Source organism: Scyliorhinus torazame, chromosome 8 (genome assembly GCF_047496885.1).
Source record: "Scyliorhinus torazame isolate Kashiwa2021f chromosome 8, sScyTor2.1, whole genome shotgun sequence".
NCBI lineage: Eukaryota > Metazoa > Chordata > Chondrichthyes > Carcharhiniformes > Scyliorhinidae > Scyliorhinus > Scyliorhinus torazame.
This window is the reverse complement of record NC_092714.1, coordinates 80,301,538-80,321,947: the sequence shown is the minus strand read 5'-3', so window position 1 is coordinate 80,321,947 and position 20,410 is coordinate 80,301,538. Positions and strand designations below refer to the sequence as shown.

The 20,410-nt window shown below is 47.1% G+C and overlaps 1 protein-coding gene across 1 annotated transcript in view; it reads left to right on the top strand.

Annotated features, from left to right (window-relative positions):
• otc (ornithine transcarbamylase) overlaps nucleotides 1-20,410 on the top strand; it is a 147,587-nt gene that overhangs the window by 103,535 nt on the left and 23,642 nt on the right. Inside the window, exons 5-8 of the mRNA XM_072513886.1 lie at nucleotides 1,644-1,797; nucleotides 12,964-13,086; nucleotides 13,828-13,881; nucleotides 14,002-14,151. Of these exons, the coding sequence (XP_072369987.1) occupies nucleotides 1,644-1,797; nucleotides 12,964-13,086; nucleotides 13,828-13,881; nucleotides 14,002-14,151 (481 nt within the window). The remainder of the gene's footprint in view (nucleotides 1-1,643; nucleotides 1,798-12,963; nucleotides 13,087-13,827; nucleotides 13,882-14,001; nucleotides 14,152-20,410) is intronic.

The window sequence follows — 20,410 nt, the reverse complement described above, 5'->3', positions numbered from 1 at the left end:
TGAAGGTCCTTTACGTGTTATCATTTCGATACAGAAAGTCGTTAATTGACCTGGAGTCATATTTGCCACCCAATTAATGGCAGCAGACACAGTAATGAGTCAGGACTGGAACAGGCCCAATTTAAAGGCCAGGCAGCAGCCGTTGCAGTGGTTGTTATTCCCTTAAACAACAGAAGAAGGCGCAGAACAAAGGGAAGTGAGAATGGAAACTTCCACTTCCCCACCCTCCCATTTATCTGACACCTTACTAGGGATTGTGCTGTAGATTAAACATCCTGTGTTCTGCCAGTGGCAACAGAAGGGGTGCAAGGTTCACCATAGAGAGCATGGCTAGAGGGGTTTGACTGCGTCCAGTGTTGGAAACATTTCAGTGACCTTCTTGAGTCAGGGATGGTGAGCCCAAGGATAGATCCAAGTGGCATGCAGTCACCAGAGTACAAAAGAGATGGACATAATGAGGTAATAAAGATCTCCTTACAATTGGAGAGATGCGTGTCCAGCAGCATGGTTTGTCATAAGAGAAAGTCAGGACCGCCGTGCTGCCATGCTTCAGATGCTGTGAGGATCCCGTGCTTCTGATGGAAAATTGAAGACTGGCCCTTAGAAAGCTGAAAACAGGCTCATTAAGTGGTTAAACTGGCCACTTAGCAACGTTGAATGGGGTTAGTTCCTGCGACTCGTGACGGAACCTTTTAAACGTGAAACATTCTAGATCCGTATTGGAAATTCTGGCATACTTGACCCAAGGGGCAGACTTAAGCAACTGACTGCCACCCCCATCCCACCCTCTCAATCAAATAATATGCAGGGGCTGGTTTAGCACAGGGCTAAAGAGCTGGCTTTTAAAGCAGACCAAGGCAGGCCAGCAGAATGGTTCAATTCCCGTACCAGCCTCCCCGAACAGGTGCCGGAATGTGGAGACTCGGGGCTTTTCACAGTAACTTCATTTGAAGCCGACTTGTGACAATAAGCAATTTTCATTTCATTTCATTTTCATATCCTGCCCCGTACATCAGCAGGAGCTTCATCTTCAGGTGAAGAAAACTGGGAGAAAATAGGGAGAAGATATAAAGACATGCATTGTTTTGAAAAAACCTTTATTTTTCATTTCAATAATCTATGTAATTGGTTAAATTGACCTGAGAATAATCCATGTTGACTTTCTTATGCAATTGATCTTGTCTTGGCAGTTGGTCAAACATCTGAGCATTTCTACAAGTCCCTTGTAAGTCATAACGTGCCATAGTCACTAGTGTTATAAAGAACGTATTTCAGACTACATATCTTAGCGCACAAGCTGCTATTTCTTAACATGAATTGGTGAGCTGGATGCCATAGTGCATTCAAATATCTGTTCATGTCTGTGATCTGCCTTCCAATTGAATCAAACAGATGGGCTAGAATGTTCTCTGATTTGACCTAGGAAAGGGTCCCGAGTGAAAAGTGATTTACTGGGTGTTCTCAGCGTAGTTAGTTTTGATTGTATTCTCAAATGGTGTCAAACATGATTGTGGTTGATGCATATAAAAATAATAAATAAGCACTTGCTAAATTGTTATATTTGCGTTTTGATTCTTGCTGATTTTGGGTTTCTAAATTTGAGATTCTTTGCTAATATTTGGATCTGCTTGATCACGTTTCAGGGTTTTGTCTGGGATGACTGACCTGATCCTCGCTAGGGTCTATAAACACTCTGATCTGGAACAGTTGGCAGAAGATGGTTCAATCCCTGTGATCAATGGATTGTCAGAGCTATATCATCCTGTCCAGATCCTGGCTGATTACCTCACACTTCAGGTAACTCCAAAGTATTTCAGTTGGTGGAATTTAACAATCTCCCAGAGAGAAAAATGCTTCATAACCTAACATTTAATTCATGGTTATAGTTTAACTTGTATGGTGAGTGGTCGCACCATTCTGGTTCTGATGCAGTGCAGATTCATGAGGTTATTTTACAGCTTTTTTCCACGAAACCTTTCACAAATCTCCCCATTCAGTCGGACCTGCTTCGCCCTTATTCCATTACATCCTCCCTCACTGCTATCCATTTCCCCTGTCAATGCCATCTCTACCCTCAAGAGGGAGGAGAAAGGCAGCAGTCATCCCTGATTACTCATGCTGGAAAATATGGAAATTGGTGGAGAGGACTCAACTCAGCTGCGATGCCCATCATAGTTGATAAACATTCGAGCACTGATGTTATTTTGGATTAGGCGTAGATTTGAATGCAAATGAGTTAGTGTTCAAGTTGCATTTGCGGAAACCATATTGCATTGACCCACATCCCACTGCATAATCCCTAGATGTTTTTAATATGATGGCGGGTTCTAATTGTGGAAAATGTCTGTGACTGGGAACTCAGAATTTGAAGTGCTATTTTCAGAACTTTAAACATTAGTAATTTCCTGTGAAATACAACAATTGAAAGGAGGCCAGAGAGCAGATAGTTTTTCTGGTGGGTCCATAGAAACTTTCCCTGGATGGTATGAAAGAGCAGGTGGGGCATGGTCTGATTGGCAGTGAGTGTTGCATGTAGGTCCCCAAAAAGAGTAGCCCAGAGAAGCTGGTTGTTGGTAATAGACTAGAAAACATGGGTGCAATCTATCCGAAGGGAAACAGAGTCCCATAACTATAACAAGCAAGTTTAGCCAGGTGTTTTGCGATGGTGGGAGTGCCGGGAAACCCCGACCCGAACGGGACTCTGTTCCCATTTGGGTAGATTCAGGGCCTCCGCTCGCCGAAACTCCTCAGTGCAGAAGGAGTAGGCCGTCATTTTAAAATGGCATCCCGATCTCTCGAACACCCCCCCCCCCCCCCCAACTCACCTCCCTGCACCGTGCAGGGCATCCCCGGGCCCGATCCCCGTCGCAGGAAAAATGCCATCTTGGCACTGGCACCCTGGCAGTGCCACCTGGGTGCTGTCAGGCTGTCAGTGCCACCTGGCTGGTGTCAGGCTGGCACTGCCTGGGTGCCATGCTGGTACTGCCAAGGTGTCTGGGTGGCACCAGCCATGCCAGGATGCCACCCTGCCCAGAGGGCAGATACCAGAGGCCTCCGATCCCCTGGGAGACCCCCAGAAGTGCCTTTCCCTCTGCTCCCTATTTGTGGAAACGAGCACTGAACGGCGCTCACCAAGGTGAAGGGGTTATATCCCAATTCTTTGACTGGCTCGTGGGAAAGCACATTAGAGTGATACGAGCTGCCTCATTCGAATATGCAGTTTTGCTAAAAAGTGATCCGCCCACAATGGGCCGGATTCACATCGCGAGATCGCGTTAGATCTCATGAAGCGTGGCGAGCTGGGTAGATCCCGGAAGAGGGGTCACGTGGCATCTGCCTGTCACGCTGCCTTTCAGTCATAATGCAGCCGGTCACCATGTCAAAAGCAAAAAAACGTTTAATAGCTTTATCACAATAGCCGAGTTAGGAGAACCCACTGTGACTCTTCATTAATATATTAAGTATGTATGGTGGTTACATTGCAAACCACACCCATACTTTTAACCCAAGCACAAAATGCTGTTGTCTTTAGTCCCTGCCTTCAGTCTGAAATCTCCCTCCAATCATTCTGACATACATTTAACACAAAAAGAGGAAGTTGCATGCTAATTCCTGGTGTTCTATTTTTAAAATTTGCAATTAAGGGACAAATTACCGTGGCCAGTCCCACCGACCCTGCACATCTTTGGGTTGTGGGGTGAGACCCACGCAGACACTGGGAGAATGTGCAAACTCCACACAGAGAGTGACCCGGTGCTGGGACCCAACCCGGATCCTTGGCGCCATGAGGCAGCAGTGCTAAACACTGAGCCACCGAGCCGCCCAATTCTTGGTATTATAACTTCTAATCCTAAAAGGAATTTATCACTTTTGCATGCAGGAGAATATAGTCCAAAATCTACTTGCAGAGGGATAATACCAACTGAGATGTAAACTCTCAAAATCCCTGGAAGAGGAGCTCGAGATGCTGATGAGGGGTTGTCACCAGCTCATAAGCACACACTACTCTTTCCCATCCTATTCTTTAATTAATTTACTGCCAGCATGACTTGTACTGAAACCTTTTCTACTGTCAAAGTGCAGGTTAATGCTACTCAACAAGACACTATTGTAATTCTGTAGACTGGTCATTTAAATCCAAAACGTTAACTCTGTTTCTCTCCACAGATGATGCCAGACCTGCTGAGTTTATCCAGCATTTTCTGTTTGTATATTCCAGATTTCCAGCAGTACTTTTCTTACTATTGTAATTTTCCTTTCCTTCTCATTTCCAACAGTGCCACAGAAAAGCAAGCTAGAGTCCCAATGTATTCAACCACGCATTCAACCAGCATTTCACACTGCACATAGACAGTCACTCTTTGAAGAGAAATTCATCCCAATGTAATTGGACGGTGTTCCAAGAGTGAGAACCATTTCCTGAGTAAGGAGGAGCAGATGCTGATGACCAAATAGGAAGAGGAACATCATGCTGTCTGCAGAGGCAGCATGTTCCTCATTTCAACTGCTGAGCCTGGAGTCCAGACTGCCATTGAGCTATTTATAAAAGTATTTTCTGGCAGCACGGTGGCGCAGTGGGTTAGCCCTGCAGCCTCATGGCGCCAAGGTCCCAGGTTCGATCCCGGCTCTGGGTCACTGTCCGTGTGGAGTTTGCACATTCTCCCCATGTTTGCCCCCACAACCCAAAGATGTGCAAAGTGGGTGGATTGAACACGCTAAATTGCCCCTTAATTGGAAAAAAGAATTGGGTACTCTAAATTTATTAAACAAAAGTATTTTCTGAGCAGCAATCTTTGTGCTAACCTTGAAGATGCCGAGCAGAATGTTGGAAATGGTGGCTTGGGTAGTGGAGAACGGAAAGGTTAGCGGCTTTGGAACTTTTTTTCTGATACTTGAACCAATTCCAAGTACATCTGCAGAGGACCTACCCACTCCCGCCCACCACCTCCCCGGCAGAAAATGGCTCTGACGACTGTCAATGCTTTTCTTCAATGCCTAGGTTGGTGCTAGAAAGCATTGAGGATTAGTGTGCACCAGAAGATGCATTTCTGGACTCAGCTGGTTAAGCCAGACCTGGTTCAGTCCCAGAGGACTCTATGCACACACAGCAAGCCAGACAAGCTTTAGTACAGGGCTTGAATGAAGTGTATATGCATTGTGGAGATCCTGTAGTAGTAAGTAGAGGCTGGGGGTGGGGGGGGGGGGGCACTTCTCAGGCTCTTCGAAAGAGAAAATGGTAAAGGCTGCTTCTGCGACTTTGTCCAGTCCACTAACGGCCGAGATACATACAGGCATCTTTGTGGCGGAATATGAGAAGTGAAGGCAGTCATTAGAATAGGCCCTGGCTCCCATTCATTTGGTGTTGGAAAAGACAAACGAGTTGATAAAAGCGCATGGCGCTACGATAAAGGGAGTGGAGGCGGCTCTCTCTCGAGGCATAGTGACCAGATTGCCTCTCTGGAAGTTGAGCTGTTGAATATGGCTGGTGTGAATAAAGCACTGCAAGGCCAAAGTGGACAATCTGGAGAATCATTCCAGGAGGCAGAATATCAGAATCGTGGGGTTGTCAGAGGGAATGGAAGGCCCAACTCCCACAGAATACTTTTCGAAGATGTCCAGGAAGATGGTGGTGGAGGGTGGATTCAGGTCCCTTCCCAAGCTGAATCGACTGCACTGGAGCTCCGGCAGAAGCCCCATCCAATGAACCGCCATGAGTTGTTATCATAAAGTTCTATAGCTTTCAGGAAAAGGAACAGGTCCTGTGATGGGCTAACGATCATCGTCATTATAAATGGGAAGGCCACGTCATCAGGGTATATCAAAACGTTGGTGCGGAGCTTACAAGGAAGTGGGTGGCGTTTAATAATGCCAAGGCCGCCCTGTGTAAGAGTGGAGTTCGATTTAGGATAGTGTACCCAGCGCGACTCAAGAATGACCTTTGAGTGAAAAGACTTTTTTTGGTGTGCCTCACTCTACCATTAGTATCAAGTCAGGGTTCAACCCTAGTTCAGTGAAGAGTGCAGGAGGGTATGCCAGGAGCAGCACCAGGCATACCTGAAAATGAGATGACAACCTGGTGAAGCTACAACACAGGACTACTGGCATGCCAAGCAGCATGCTCCAGACCGAGCCAAATAATCCCACAACAAATGGTCAGATCAAAGCTCTGCAGCCTTGTCACATCCAGCCGTGAATTGTGGTGGGGCAATTAAACAATTTGCTGGAGGAGGAAGCTCAATGAATATTCTCATCCTCAATGAAGGGAAAACCCAGCACATCAGTGTAAAAGACAAAGCTGAAGCATTTGCAACACCATCGGCCAGAGTACATGATCCATCTTGGTCTCCTCCTGAGAACCCAACATTACCAATGCCAGTCTTCAGCCAACTTGATTCACTCCATTGCATGTCAAGAAAAAGCAGAGGCATGGATTTCAACATCCCTATCATTAGTACTGAAGATTTGTGCTCCAGATCTTGCCACACCCCTCACCAAGCATCAGCTAATCGTGACTTAAACGGTGCCCTGGATCTAAGGTTGAAGCGATCCAGGCTTTAATCTCTGACTCCATCAGATGTGGCAAAAGTGTTGTTGGTTTTCATGGAGCAGATTGGCAGGGGGGGGGGGGGGGGGGGGGGGGTATTCAGCAATTGTGATTTCAGATCATGCCCCACATTTTCACATTTTGGGGATTTGATGCTAGAGTCAGGTCCCTCCCAATGCCACCAGGGAGTTTGGATATGGCACTGTTGGCGGACAAAAGATATTGCAAATGCATGCCCTCCTCCATTGGGGAATATATTGAATTTAATTAAAATGAGGCTATCTTACCTTCTACGTTGTGGAAAGCCCTTGAAGTGGTCATCTGGGGGGAGATAATTTCCTACAAAGCACACAAGGGGCGCAATTCTCCCAAATCGGAGTGTTTCACTCTGGCGTCGGAGGCCTCTCCCAGCCCCCTATTCTCCCGTCCCCGGGGGGCTAGGCCTTGCCGCCGCGTAAAAGCGGCACCGCGTAAATGACGCGGCCGGTGCCGCGTAAATGACGTCATCCGCGCATGCGCAGGTTGACCAGCGCCAACCCGCGCATGCGCGGTTGCTGTCCTCCCCACGGCCGCCCCGGTAGAAGATGTCTGATGGATCTTGCGGGGCAGTGGAGGAAAGTTGGTCCTCCTTCAGAGAGGCCGGCCTGCCGATCGGTGGGCACCGATTGCGGACCAGACCCCTTTTGAGTCCCCCCCGGTGCAGGACCCCCCCCAAAGGCCGCCCCCCCAGCGTTCCTGCGCTGTTCCCGCCGGCAGCGACCAGGTGTGGACGGCGCCAGTGGGAACCTGTCGTGTTGGGCAGGCCGCTCGGCCCATCCGGGCCGGAGAATTGCCGCTCGTCCGTTACAGTGGGGGTGGGAGAATCGCGAGCGGGTGCCGGGGTGGCGTGGCGGGACTCGCGCGGCGCCCCGGCGATTCTCCCACCTGGCGTGGGGTGGGGAGAAGCCCATGGAAGGACATCTAGGGTGGAGCAGCAGAGGTTGGTGGATTCTATCCTTGTGGTAGACCATCAGTACTCATTTGCCCCTATCCCAGAGTTGCTCGTGAGTAGGAAAAAGCTGCAGACGCAATTTAAATTACTATCAACAGGTAATGCAGTGAGCCAGCTGCGGTGTTCGAGGGGGGCATTCATGAACATTGGGAGAAGACCAATAGCGTTTCAGCGCATCAGCTGAGGCACCAGATAAGGGACTCAGGTGGCAGCTTGGTTTCTGCCCCGCCTAAGGTCAACTTTTGAAACATTCTATCGATATCTCTACACGTCGGAGCCCCCAGAGGAAAGTTGGCCATGATTGAGTTTTTGGATGGGTTATCCTTCCCATTGGTGGAGAGGGAGAGACAGGAATCACCTTTGGGCCCTGAGGAAATTAGGAAATGCATTGGGTTAATGCAGACAGGTAAAACGCCTGGCCCTGATGGATTCCCCATTGAGTTTTACAAGACATTTGTAGGACAGTTGATTCCTTTAATATTTGATATGTTCAGTGACTCATGGGGCGCGATTCTCCGCTCCCGCGCCGGTTTGGAGAATCGCCTGGCGCGACATTTTTCCCCGCGACGCCGGTCCGACGCCCTCCCGCGATGCACCCAAGCAGCGGGAACGGCCCCGTCGGGTTCTGCGCGACGCAGGCCGGAGAATCGCCCGGGACACCCAAAATGGTGATTCTCCGCTACACGCGCTATTCTCCGGCCCGGATGGGCCGAGCGGCCTGCCCAAAGCGACGGCTTGCCACCGGCGCCATCCACACCTGGTCGCTGCCGGCGGGAACAGCGCGGGAATGCTGCGGGGGCGGCCTGTGGGCGGGCGCGGGGGGTTCTTTCACCGGGGTTACACTCAAAAGGGGTCTGGCCCGCGATCGGTGCCCACCGATCGGCGGGCCGGCCTCTCTGAAGGAGGACCTCCTTTCCTCCGCCGCCCTACAAGATCCATCCGACATCTTCTGCGGGGCGGCCTCGGGGAGGACAGCAACCACGCATGCGCGGGTGATGCCAGTTAGGCGGCGGATGACGCAGCGCCGCTTTTATGCGGCGCCAATGCCCGGCGCGCGCTGACGACACTGCTTTAGCAACACGCCCCCCGAGTTTCTCGCGGCCCCGATCCTAGCCCATTTTCGGGCCCTGAATCGGTCGAGATCGGGGCCGTTTCGCGCCGTTGTGAACCTCAACGGCGTTCACGACGGCTTGGCCACTTAGTCGCGGGAGCGGAGAATCACGCCTCTTGTCTTGGGGTTCGTTGCCTGTTGCACTTTCACAGGCCTCTATTTCCCTGATCCAGAATAAGGACAAGGACCCTACGGAATGTGGGTCGTTTCAGCCCATCATGCTTTTGAATGCAGATGCTAAAGTACTCGCAGAAGTACTGGGACGGAATTTGGAGCCCTGCCTTCCAGAGGTGATCTCTGTAGACCAGACAGGCTTTGTCAAGGGTCGGGGATTGTTGGACAATATATGTCGGCTGTTAACTTTGTCCTTTCCCCCTCTCCAGTGCCTGAACTGAAGTTTCCATGGATGCCGAAAAAGGGTTTAATAAGGTGGAGTAGGGATAAGTCTGAGATTCTCGGGTGGTTTGGCTTTGGGCAAAAGTTCATATCCAGGATTAATTTACTGTATAGGGCTCTCACTGTTAGTGTTCTCACAAATGCCTTGAACTCGGGTTATTTTCTGTTGAATAGGGGTACGAGGCAGGGTTGTCCATGGCCTCTGCTTCTATTTGCTTTTGCAATTGAACCATTGGCTATAGCGTTAAGATCTTCCAATAAGTGGAAGGGATAAATCGGGGAGGAAAGGAGACAGGGTGTCCTTGTACTGCTTTTTTATATTATGGACCAAGTTTCCACCATGGATAAGATAATGAAGTTACTTAGGAGTTTTGGCTCCTTCTCTGGGCATAACTTGAATTTGGACAAGAGCGGATACTTTCCGGTTAACCCCCTGGAGAAGGGAACCTAACTGAGGATGTTGCCTTTTCACCTTTCCAGATCTAACTTTCATTATCTGGGAATCTAGGTGGCCCACCCATGGGCCTCGCTCCATAAATTAAACTATCCTGGTCTGGTGAATGGGGTCCAGTCTGACTTGCAGAAGATAACTTCGCCCTGTCCTTGGCGGGCAGGGTTCAGACCATTTTATAATGAATGTATTCCCGCGGTTTTATTTCCTTTTCAACGTCTCCCCACTTTTCTCCCCAAATTCTTCTTTGTCAGAGTTAACAAATTAATGTCCTCTTTCATTTTGGCGGGCAAGACCCCAAGGATCCGTAAGACGTTCCGAGAGAGAGAGAGAGGTGATTTTAGCTTTACCCAGTGTTGCTTTATGTTTGGGCTGCCAATATTGAGAAAGTACTGGGGTGGCTTAGTGATCAGAGTTCCATATGGGGCAAATAGAGGGGAGTTCTTGTAGGGGCTCCAGTTTGGATGCTTTAGTAACTGCTGCATTCCGTTCTCTCCTGCAAGGTTTTCTTTGAATCCAATCGTGGTGTCCCCCCTGTCCACCCAGGGGCTGATTTAGCTCACTGGGCTAAATCGCTGGCTTTTAAAGCAGGCCAGCAGCATGGTTCAATTCCCGTACCAGCCTCCCCGAACAGGCGCCGGAATGTGGCGACTAGGGGCTTTTCACAGTAACTTCATTGAAGCCTACTCGTGACAATAAGCGATTTTCATTTCATTTCAGAATCTGGAACGAGTTTTCAGAAGCATTTTAAATCTAGCTCCTTGTCATTGTTGGCCCATATCTGTAGTAATCATCTCTTTGTGCCAGTGAGTTTGGACTCGACATTTAGCTCATGGGTGGGGAAGGGTTTGGAGAGGGTTGGGGACATGTTTGTGAAGGGAAGGTTTGCTGGATTTGAGGAGCTATTGGAAAAAATTCAGCTCTCTGGGACCCAATTGTTTAGTTATTTCCAGATTTGCGATTTTATGTGGACGGCTTTTCCTTCTTTTCCCCTGGCACCACCATCCGCCCTGTTGGAGAGGATTTACCTTTGGCCAGTCTGGTGGGAGAAGTATTTCAGGTATTTAAAGCAAGATCTCATCAGCGGAGTCGGCTCCGCTGAATGTGGTGAAGGTGAAATGGAAGGGTGAATTGGCTCCTATTTTGATTGAGGAGGTGTAGAGCGAGGCTCTTCACAGGGTTAACTCCACGTCCTCTTGTGCTTGCCTTAGTTTGATCCAGTTCAAGGTGATGCACAGGGTTCATCTGGCCAAGGTGAGGATGAGTGTTTTTGTTTTCAGAGGTTACATAACGGGTGTGAGCTGTGTTTTCGGGGGCTGATAACCACGCTTCTATATTCTGGTTGTGAAAGCTTTTGGATCTCCTTCTTCAACACCATGTCAGAGATTCTTAATGTCGAACTGGAGCCATGTCCGCTGGTGACCATTTTCGGGGTATTGAACTCGCTGGTACTACAGATGGGGATGAAGGCGGATAGCCTCGCCTTTGCCTCATTAATAGCCCGGAGGCGGGTTCTGGTCGGATGGAGGTCTCCTATTCTACCCAGTGCCTGGGCCTGGTTGGGTGACGTTATGGAGTTCCTGCATTTAGAGATAGTCAAGTACACCACTAAGGGGTCGGTAGAAGGGTTCTCCCTAAGATGGCAGCCATTCATTTCCTTTTTTAAAGAGTTAGTCATCGCAGTTGTTACAGGTTTTTTGTAGTTTAATGTTGGGGGGGGCGGGGTTAGGATTGGATATGCTCTTGATTGTTGATTGTGCTCTTTTTAATTTGCAACTTGAAGCAACTGTTTATATTATTATGTTATTTTGTTATAATGAAAAACTTTTCAATAAAAATATATTTTTTAAACATTCCGGCTTGGGCTGATAAATGTCAAGTAGCATTCATGCCACGTAAGTGCCAGGCAATGACCATCTCCAATAAGAATATTCCACCCATTTCCCTTGACATTCAATTGCATTACCATTGCTGAATCCTCCACTATCAACATCCTGGGGCTTACCATTGACCAGAAACTGAATTGGACCAACCATATAAATACTGTGGCAGGTCAGAGGCTGGGATGTCCGCAGAGAGTAACTCACCTCCTGATTCCCCAAAGCCTGTCTGTCATCCACAAGAGAGTCATTGAAATTCTCTTCTCAGAGAGCAGTAGAGGCAGGGTCAATGAATATTTTTAAGGTGGGGTGAATAGATTCTTGACTAACAAGGGAGTCGAAGGTTTTTAGGGGTAGCCAGGAAAGTGCAGTTGAGGCCACAATCAGATCAGCCAAGATTTTATTGATTGGTGGAGCAGGCTTGAGGGGCAAATGGCCTACCCCTTGTAAGTACAAAGCACAAGTCAGGAGTGTGAAGGGATAGTCTGCACTTTTGTGGATGAGTGCAGCTCTAACAACACTCAAAGAAGCTTGACACCATTCATGAAAAAGCAGCCTGATTCAGTGGCACCCCATACACCACCTTAAACATTCGCTCCCTCCACCGCTGATGTACAGTAGCAGAACTGTGCATCATCCATAAGGTGCACTGCAACAACTCGCCAAAGCTCCTTTGACAGCACCTTCCATTTGCGACCTCTCCCATCTAGAAGGACAAGGGCAGCAGACACATGGGGACACCACTAGCTACAAGTTCCCTTCTGAACCACACACAATCCTGACTTGGAACTATATTGCTGTTCTTACATTTTCAATTGGTAAAAATCCTGGAACGTTCTTCCTAATGGCATTGTGGGAGCTCTTAAGGAAAAGTTACCAACACAACAATTGCTGAAAAGGCTTCTGAAAATGTAAACGTCAACAGAAGTAATGGATAAATAGTCTGAAAATTGTTAATTGTTCCGTTTTACTGGGCTCTTCAAATTCATTTGTGTATATAAATCTGCCCTCATAGACCTAAGCATCTGTTTACAATTATGGGCCGGTTAATCTGAGTAATTCTTGCACAAATGTGAGGAAATTACTTGCATATCAAAATCTTTACTCATTCTTTGCCTCTGATATGGCGAGATGTTAAGGACCTAAAATGTTAACCCCTTCGCTTTTCACAAATGCTGTCCTATCTCCTGAGTGTTTTCAGCATCTCTGTTTTATTCTTTGCTCCTAGGTTGTTGCTGGCCTGCCAGCAGTATACCATTTGACTGCTGTAGCCAGAGGAGATTCGCCTTCCTGACATACCCATATAACCCCTCCCCCACATCTTATGAACAAGTTTCCAATCGATGGCTCATCTCTCGCTGGAAGCTTTCACTCAATGTCAAAACTTAAAGCTGGTTCAGGAAATGTGACAGGGTTAGAGTGGGTTCACCTCAGCAGGTCAAAGTGCAGTTCCAAAGTACTTATTTTAGGACCCATCCCACCAAGGGCAATCTAACCTTAATTCTGTGGTGGAAGTTTCATCCAAAGGTTGTTCAGAAAATACACATTTTTCTGTCTCTTAACATTTTATTTTATACATGTGCTTTGTAGGAACATTTTGGCTCACTGACTGGTCTAACTCTGTCTTGGATAGGAGATGGAAACAATGTGTTACACTCTTTCATGTTGAGTGCTCCTAAACTCGGAATGCATCTTCATGCTGCTACACCTAAGGTAATCTCTCTGGTATAAGACTGCCAACCGTAGAGGATTTGTTTTTCATGTTTTTCATAACTTTAGACTGGCTAAAGGATGATAATCTGTATGTTCTTGGTGTTATATGGTACTGTATTAATTCCTGTAGATATATTTGGAGAACATATGACTTAATGAAAAAGTAATGGCTGCTACAGAATAACTGGGAGAGTAAATTGGGTGTGGCGGGGGGGATTGGAATCCTTTTTCACAAGGTAGATATTCCAGTGCAGTAGTGGCCCAGCTTTGTGTGGTGTCTGGAGAATCACTGCTACTCCTGACCATAGAAAAATAGACTCAAGCTCACAGCTACTGGGCAATGGTGTAACCTCTGTTGTCATTATGTACCTAAGCATCTGTTTTACTTTCCCTCACGGAACTGTGTAGAACACTGAGAAAAAGCCAGAGATTGACCATTTCTGCTTCAGTAACACTGGTGCTGGATGCTCTGCCTATGCACAGTCAAGCCAACATTGTTCACTCCCAAGAGGAACTGATAACAGTCTGCTAACTGAGGCAGACAAATTTGAACATCAGCAACCAAGAGACAAACTCCTCCGATTAGGATTATTTAGTTTGAGATACCAATCTTTTATAACCTCATCAATCAACATTTACTATCAGTCCTTCTGCATGATAATTAATACCTTGTGTAAACTTGTTCTATCACCAGTCTGTGGTATCAGCAGGAAAGGCCTATAAATTATTTTGTCTTTATAGGGCTTTGAACCAGATTCCAATGTCACCGCGTATGCCAAGTCATTGTCTGAAAAGGTAATTTCTTTTCATCTGTTTTTACATTCGAGGACGTCGGGTTGTGGTGGTGTTTCCACATTGTAGATGAAGCTGATTCTTAAGAGCTTTTTTCTTTTTTCCAATTATTACTGAAATTAGTGTGGGACCAAAATGTTTTTCACTAACGATCCTCTGGAAGCAGCAAATGGAGCCAATGTTCTGGTAACAGATACATGGATCAGCATGGGGCAAGAAGAAGAGAAAGTGGAAAGGCTGAAAGCGTTTCATGGTTATCAAATCACCATGAAGGTAGGATGTGTGAATTCTCAAAACTGAGGTAGCCATGCTTTGTTCCTCAGATCATTTAATGTCCAGTAATTGTAATTATTCCTTTGATGGTGCTTTCTTCCTCGGGTAACCTTTTTCCTCAGCACGTGCATCCCAGCTTTGCACTAATTATTTTCCAATTCCGAAATCAACTAGAATTATAGAATTTAACTGATTTCATCAAGGTATTGAACATTAGTCACTCCTTTTTACATAATGCAGTGTCGCACTTGTCCAGTTATGTCAATTTCCGGGTAGCACAATTAATTAACTTGCCTATTATGCAATAAAATGGTGGAATTTTCAATTCAGCAGTAGGATAGAGACAAAAATTGGACGTGGATGGATTGACCAGTTATTTGAGCTGCTCAGTAAGATTCGCTTGCCAAAAGATGAAAGAAACAAATCATTTTGGAGCCTGAGCTTCAGGCTTTTTAGCTCTTTTATGATAGTAAGCATACTGAACACATAATATGACATCAATTGCTTCTAAATCCACATTGTTTTGACTGCACTATTAAAAAGTAAGCTCTTTTGCAGGTTTATATCAGTAGGTGGTGAGGGGGTGGTTACTGTGTTGGGGTTGGGTGTGGCGGGGGGAGGGGAATGGCTGGATAAAAACAAAGATGCATCTCCATTATTTCCTGTTTCTCTATTGCAAGTCCACATTTGACATGTGGTTGGCTCCCTGCAAGCAGTGTGTTAGCACAGAAAATACTGAATTTTGTCCATCTGTATTCTTTCCTTCATCCCATCATTTATTCTTGTTCTTTCTTGCATGCTCTGGATTTTACACACAAGTTCCAACTTGCACCTGCAGACCCCTCCAGTAATTTTCAACCAACCATTACGGGTGCCTATTAATTCAATTTTGGAAATGTTTACATCGCATAGCAAAAGTGTACCTTCAGGGACACGATTTATTATTCATTGCAGCTCCTTGAACCCGCCAGAATCAAAGCAGCATCCACAGGGCACATGCAAATGGAAATAGCCAATGAATTACACGTCTGCATAACTAGATAGCAACAGGAAATATCGGTAGGGGGATTGGCTAATATGCTACTCACTCCTGCAGCATAAATAAAATCATTTCATGAGAAATATTATTCAACATTTACATGCAGAACTGGCTGGTGAAGCAGAACAATTTTATTATCAATTTATGTCATTTCCATTGTAAAATACAACAGCTCCACAGGGGTTGCATTTCTGTACTTTCGACAATATCATTATTAACGGAATTAACGGAAAGGGTTTCTGTTCCAGAACATGACCACTGGCAAAGAACCATGTCAATGAATACCAATATTTCAGAGAGTGCTCACTTTACAGACATAGATACAAAAAATGCCAAATTGTTGAGGGGAAAATATAATGCAAGGTTGGTTTCAAAATATAGCTTATGACATTTTTGCAGAACTTTCACAAGGGCCTACAGCAATGCGCATTTGTGGCAGAAATATAACAGGGCAGGCATTTATTTGACCTGTTGGGAGAAACATTTTTGATTTTTGAACTGCTCTGATCATGGCTTCCAGAATGTCCTGGATCGAGCTGGCAAAACAATTAAACGTAAATCAGCACAACATTGTGCTTCTTAAAAGATATACTCATGTTTCCCAGCTGTGACATTATGTGAAAAGTTCAGAAAACAAAGGGTTAATGTCATATCATAATTAACCACTACATGGAGCTAAATGCAGAACTATATAAAGCACTGACTCACAGGCTTCTGGGCGAAGGCTGGAAAAGGCTGGAGAGGCGAAGTGAGAGAGTGTAGAGTACAGTTATAGATAAAGTGTAGAGTTAGTAGAGTGTAGATGACTAGATTATTGTTTTCTATAGAAGTAAGTGGTCGAATAGACTTTTTTGTTTTGGGAAGGGCGTTGATCCCGAAGGTGAGGGGAACGGAGTATACGGCTATAGCCATTTCGGATCACGCTCCACATTGGGTGGACTTGGAGATAGGGGAGGAAACAGAAGGGCGCCCACCCTGGAGAATGGACATGGGACAAATGGCAGATGAGGGTGTGTGTCTAAGGGTGAGGGGGTGCATTGAAAAGTACCTGGAACTCAATGACAATGGGGAGGTCCAGGTGGGAATGGTCTGGGAGGCGCTGAAGGCAGTGGTTAGAGGGGAGCTGATATCAATAAGGGCACATAAAGGAAAGCAGGAGAGTAGGGAACGGGAGCGGTTGCTGCAAGAACTTCTGAGGGTGGACAGGCAATATGCGGAGGCACCGGAGGAGGGACTGTACAGGGAAAGGCAAAGGCTACACGTAGAATTTGACTTGCTGACAACGGGTACTGCAGAGGCACAGTGGAGGAAGGCACCCGCTGCAATGCGGGTCCTATAGACCTATTTCCCTCCTAAATGTAGACGCTAAGATTCTGGCCAAGGTAATGGCAATGAGGAATGAGGATTGTGTCCCGAGGGTGGTCCATGAGGACCAAACTGGGTTTGTGAAGGGGAAACAGCTGAATACGAATATACGGAGGCTGCTAGGGGTAACGATGATGCCCCCACCAGAGGGGGAAGCGGAGATAGTGGTGGCGATGGATGCCGAGAAAGCATTTGATAGAGTGGAGTGGGACTATTTGTGGGAGATGCTGAGGAGATTTGGTTTTGGAGATGAGTATGTTGGATGGGTGTAGCTGTTGTATAGGGCCCCAGTGGCGAGTGTGGTCACGAATGGACGGGGATCTGCATACTTTCGGCTCCATAGAGGGACAAGGCAGGGGTGCCCTCTGTCCCCATTATTGTTTGCACTGGCGATTGAGCCCCTGGCAATAGCATTGAGGGGTTCCAAGAAGTGGAGGGGGGTACTTAGAGGAGGAGAAGAACACCGGGTATCTCTGTATGCGGATGATTTGTTGTTATATGTAGCGGACCCGGCGGAGGGGATGCCAGAGATAATGCGGACACTTCGGGAGTTTGGAGAATTCTCAGGATATAAACTGAACATGGGGAAAAGTGAGTTGTTTGTGGTGCATCCAGGGGAGCAGAGCAGAGAAATAGAGGACTTTCCGCTGAGGAAGGTAACAAGGGACTTTCGTTACTTGGGGATCCAGATAGCCAAGAATTGGGGTACATTGCATAGGTTAAATTTAACGCGATTGGTGGAACAAATGGAGGAGGACTTCAAGAGATGGGACATGGTATCCCTGTCACTGGCAGGGAGGGTGCAGGCGGTTAAAATGGTAGTCCTCCCGAGATTCCTCTTTGTGTTTCAGTGCCTCCCGGTGGTGATCACGAAGGCTTTTTTCAAAAGGATCGAAAAGAGTATCATGAGTTTTGTGTGGGCCGGGAAGACCCCGAGAGTGAGGAAGGGATTCTTACAGCGTAGTAGGGATAGGGGGGGGCTGGCACTACCGAGACTAAGTGAGTACTACTGGGCCGCCAATATCTCAATGGTGAGTAAGTGGATGGGAGAAGAGGAGGGAGCGGCGTGGAAGAGATTGGAGAGGGCGTCCTGTAGGGGGACTAGCCTACACGCTATGGTGACAGCCCCATTGCCGTTCTCACCGAAGAAATACACCACAAGCCCGGTGGTGGTGGCGACTTTGAAAATTTGGGGACAGTGGAGACGGCATAGGGGAAAGACGGGAGCCTTGGTGGGGTCCCCGATAAGAAATAACCATAGGTTTGCCCTGGGGAGAATGGATGGGGGATTTGGAATATGGCAAAGAGCAGGACTAACGCAACTGAAAGATCTGTTTGTGGATGGGAAGTTCGCAAGTCTGGGAGCGCTGACCGAGAAATATGGGTTGCCCCAAGGGAATGCATTCCGGTATATGCAACTGAGGGCTTTTGTGAGGCAACAGGTGAGGGAATTCCCGCAGCTCCCGACACATGAGGTGCAGGACAGAGTGATCTCAAAGACATGGGTGGGGGACGGTAAGGTGTCAGATATATATAAGGAAATGAGGGACGAGGGGGAGATTATGGTAGGTGAGCTGAAAGGGAAATGGGAAGAAGAGCTGGGGGAGGAGATTGAGGTGGGGCTGTGGGCGGATGCCCTAAGTAGGGTAAACTCATCGTCCTCGTGTGCCAGGCTAAGCCTGATTCAATTTAAGGTGTTACACAGGGCGCATATGACTGGAGCACGGCTCAGTAAATTTTTTGGGGTAGAGGATAGGTGTGCGAGATGCTCGAGAAGCCCAGCGAATCACACCCACATGTTCTGGTGATGTCCAGTACTACAGGGGTTCTGGGTGGGGGTGACAAAGGTGCTTTCGAAAGTAGTGGGGGTCCAGGTCGAACCAAGCTGGGGGTTGGCTATATTTGGGGTTGCACAAGAGCCGGGAGTGCAGGAGGCGAGAGAGGCCGATGTTTTGGCCTTTGCGTCCCTAGTAGCCCGGCGCAGGATACTGTTGATGTGGAAGGAAGCCAAGCCCCCGGGGGTGGAGACCTGGATAAATGACATGGCAGGGTTTATAAAGCTGGAACGGATTAAGTTCGTCCTAAGGGGATCGGCTCAAGGGTTCACCAGGCGGTGGCAACCGTTCGTCGAATACCTCACAGAAAGATAGAGGGAATGGAAAAGAAGAAGGCAGCAGCAGCAGCCCGGGGGGGGAGGAACCAGAAGGACTCTCAGGGTTATTAATATATATGTATAATATGTATAGGTCGTTGCTATACATAATTGTATATTGGACTGTTAAATCATATTTTTGGAGAGTGTTTATCTGAGACAAGGCAGTTGCGTTTTAGTTTTAGTTTTTGTTATATATTATTTATTCTTTGTTTATAAAACAGGTCGTTGTTATTTATACTGTTATATTATTGTGTAAAGGATACACAATGTACTGTGATGGTTGACCAAAAATTTTTAATAAAATATTTTTTTAAAAAAAGAAGTGGTCGAGCTTTAATAAGTAGTGTAAATAAAAGTTAGCTTTGTTAATCAGGGAGTCTGGTAATAATAGCTTCATTGAGAATGTGGAGGCAGTTTCGCCAGCACTTCGGGTTGGGGGCAGGGTCAAGGGAAATGCCGATTCGTGGGAAACCATAATTTGAGCCAGGGAATTCGGATGGAAATTTTCGGAGATGGGAGGAAAAGGGACTTAGGACACTAAAAGACTTATTTTTTGGGGGTTGTTTTGCGGGATTGAAGGAGCTGGGAGCAAAGTATGGGCTGGAGCTGGGAAAAATATTTAGATATGTGCAGATTCGAGACTTTGCCAGAAAGGAGATACAGAGCTTCCCAGTAGAGCCGTCTTCCACATTGCTGGAGGAGGTGCTGACGACGGGGTCTGGAGAAGGGAGTAGTATCAGCGGTTTACGGGGCTATTTTGGAGGAGGAGAAGGCGCCCCTAGAAGGGATCAAGGCAAAGTGGGAGGAAGAGTTGGGAGAGATTATGGAGGAGGGGTTCTGGTGTGAGGTGCTTTGAAGGGTGAACGCCTCTAACTCGTGTGCGACGTTGGGGCTGACACAGCTGAAGGTGGTGTATAGAGTGCACCTCACGAGGGCGAGGATGAGCGGGGTCTTTGAGGGGGTGGAAGATGTGTGTGATTGTTGCGGGGAGGGGGCCCGCAAACCATGTTCATATGTTTTGGTCCTGTCCAAAGCTGGAGGATTACTGGAAGGAGGTGTTTAGGATAATCACTAAAGTGGTGCACGTGAAATTGGACCCGGGCCCTCGGGAGGCCATAATCAGGGTGTCAGATCAGCTGGGGTTGGAAACGGGCGCGGAGGCAGATGTTGTAGCCTTCCCCTCATTGATCGCCTGAAGGCAGACCCTGTTAGGGTGGAGATCAACCTCTCCACCCTGAGCCCTGGTCGGGGGGACCTGCTGGAATTCTTGAACTGAGGGGAAGGATGGAGGGGTTCTACAATTCATGGGCGTTATTCATTATGCACTTTCGAGAATTGGATCACATCGAACATTAGAGGGGTTGGGGGCTGGGAGGGTTGGGGGGAGGGGGACTGGATGTGTAAATGGTGATTATGGGTGATTCCTGATTCCTTTTTGTCATTTGTTTATGTTAACATGTGGGCCAATGTTTGGGGTTTGGTGGGAGAATGGTATCATTGTTATTGATATGGAGATTGACATTACATTTGTTACTGATTATTGGTTATTGTTGGGTGTAAATCTGGGAGAAAATGTGAACAAGAAGGAGAATAAAAAATATATTTTTTTTAAAAAGGAAGCTTTGTTAATGAACGTAGCTTCTGTGGGCTTAGTGAACACTACAACATCCATCCTGATAACAAAATCATAAAGAACACCA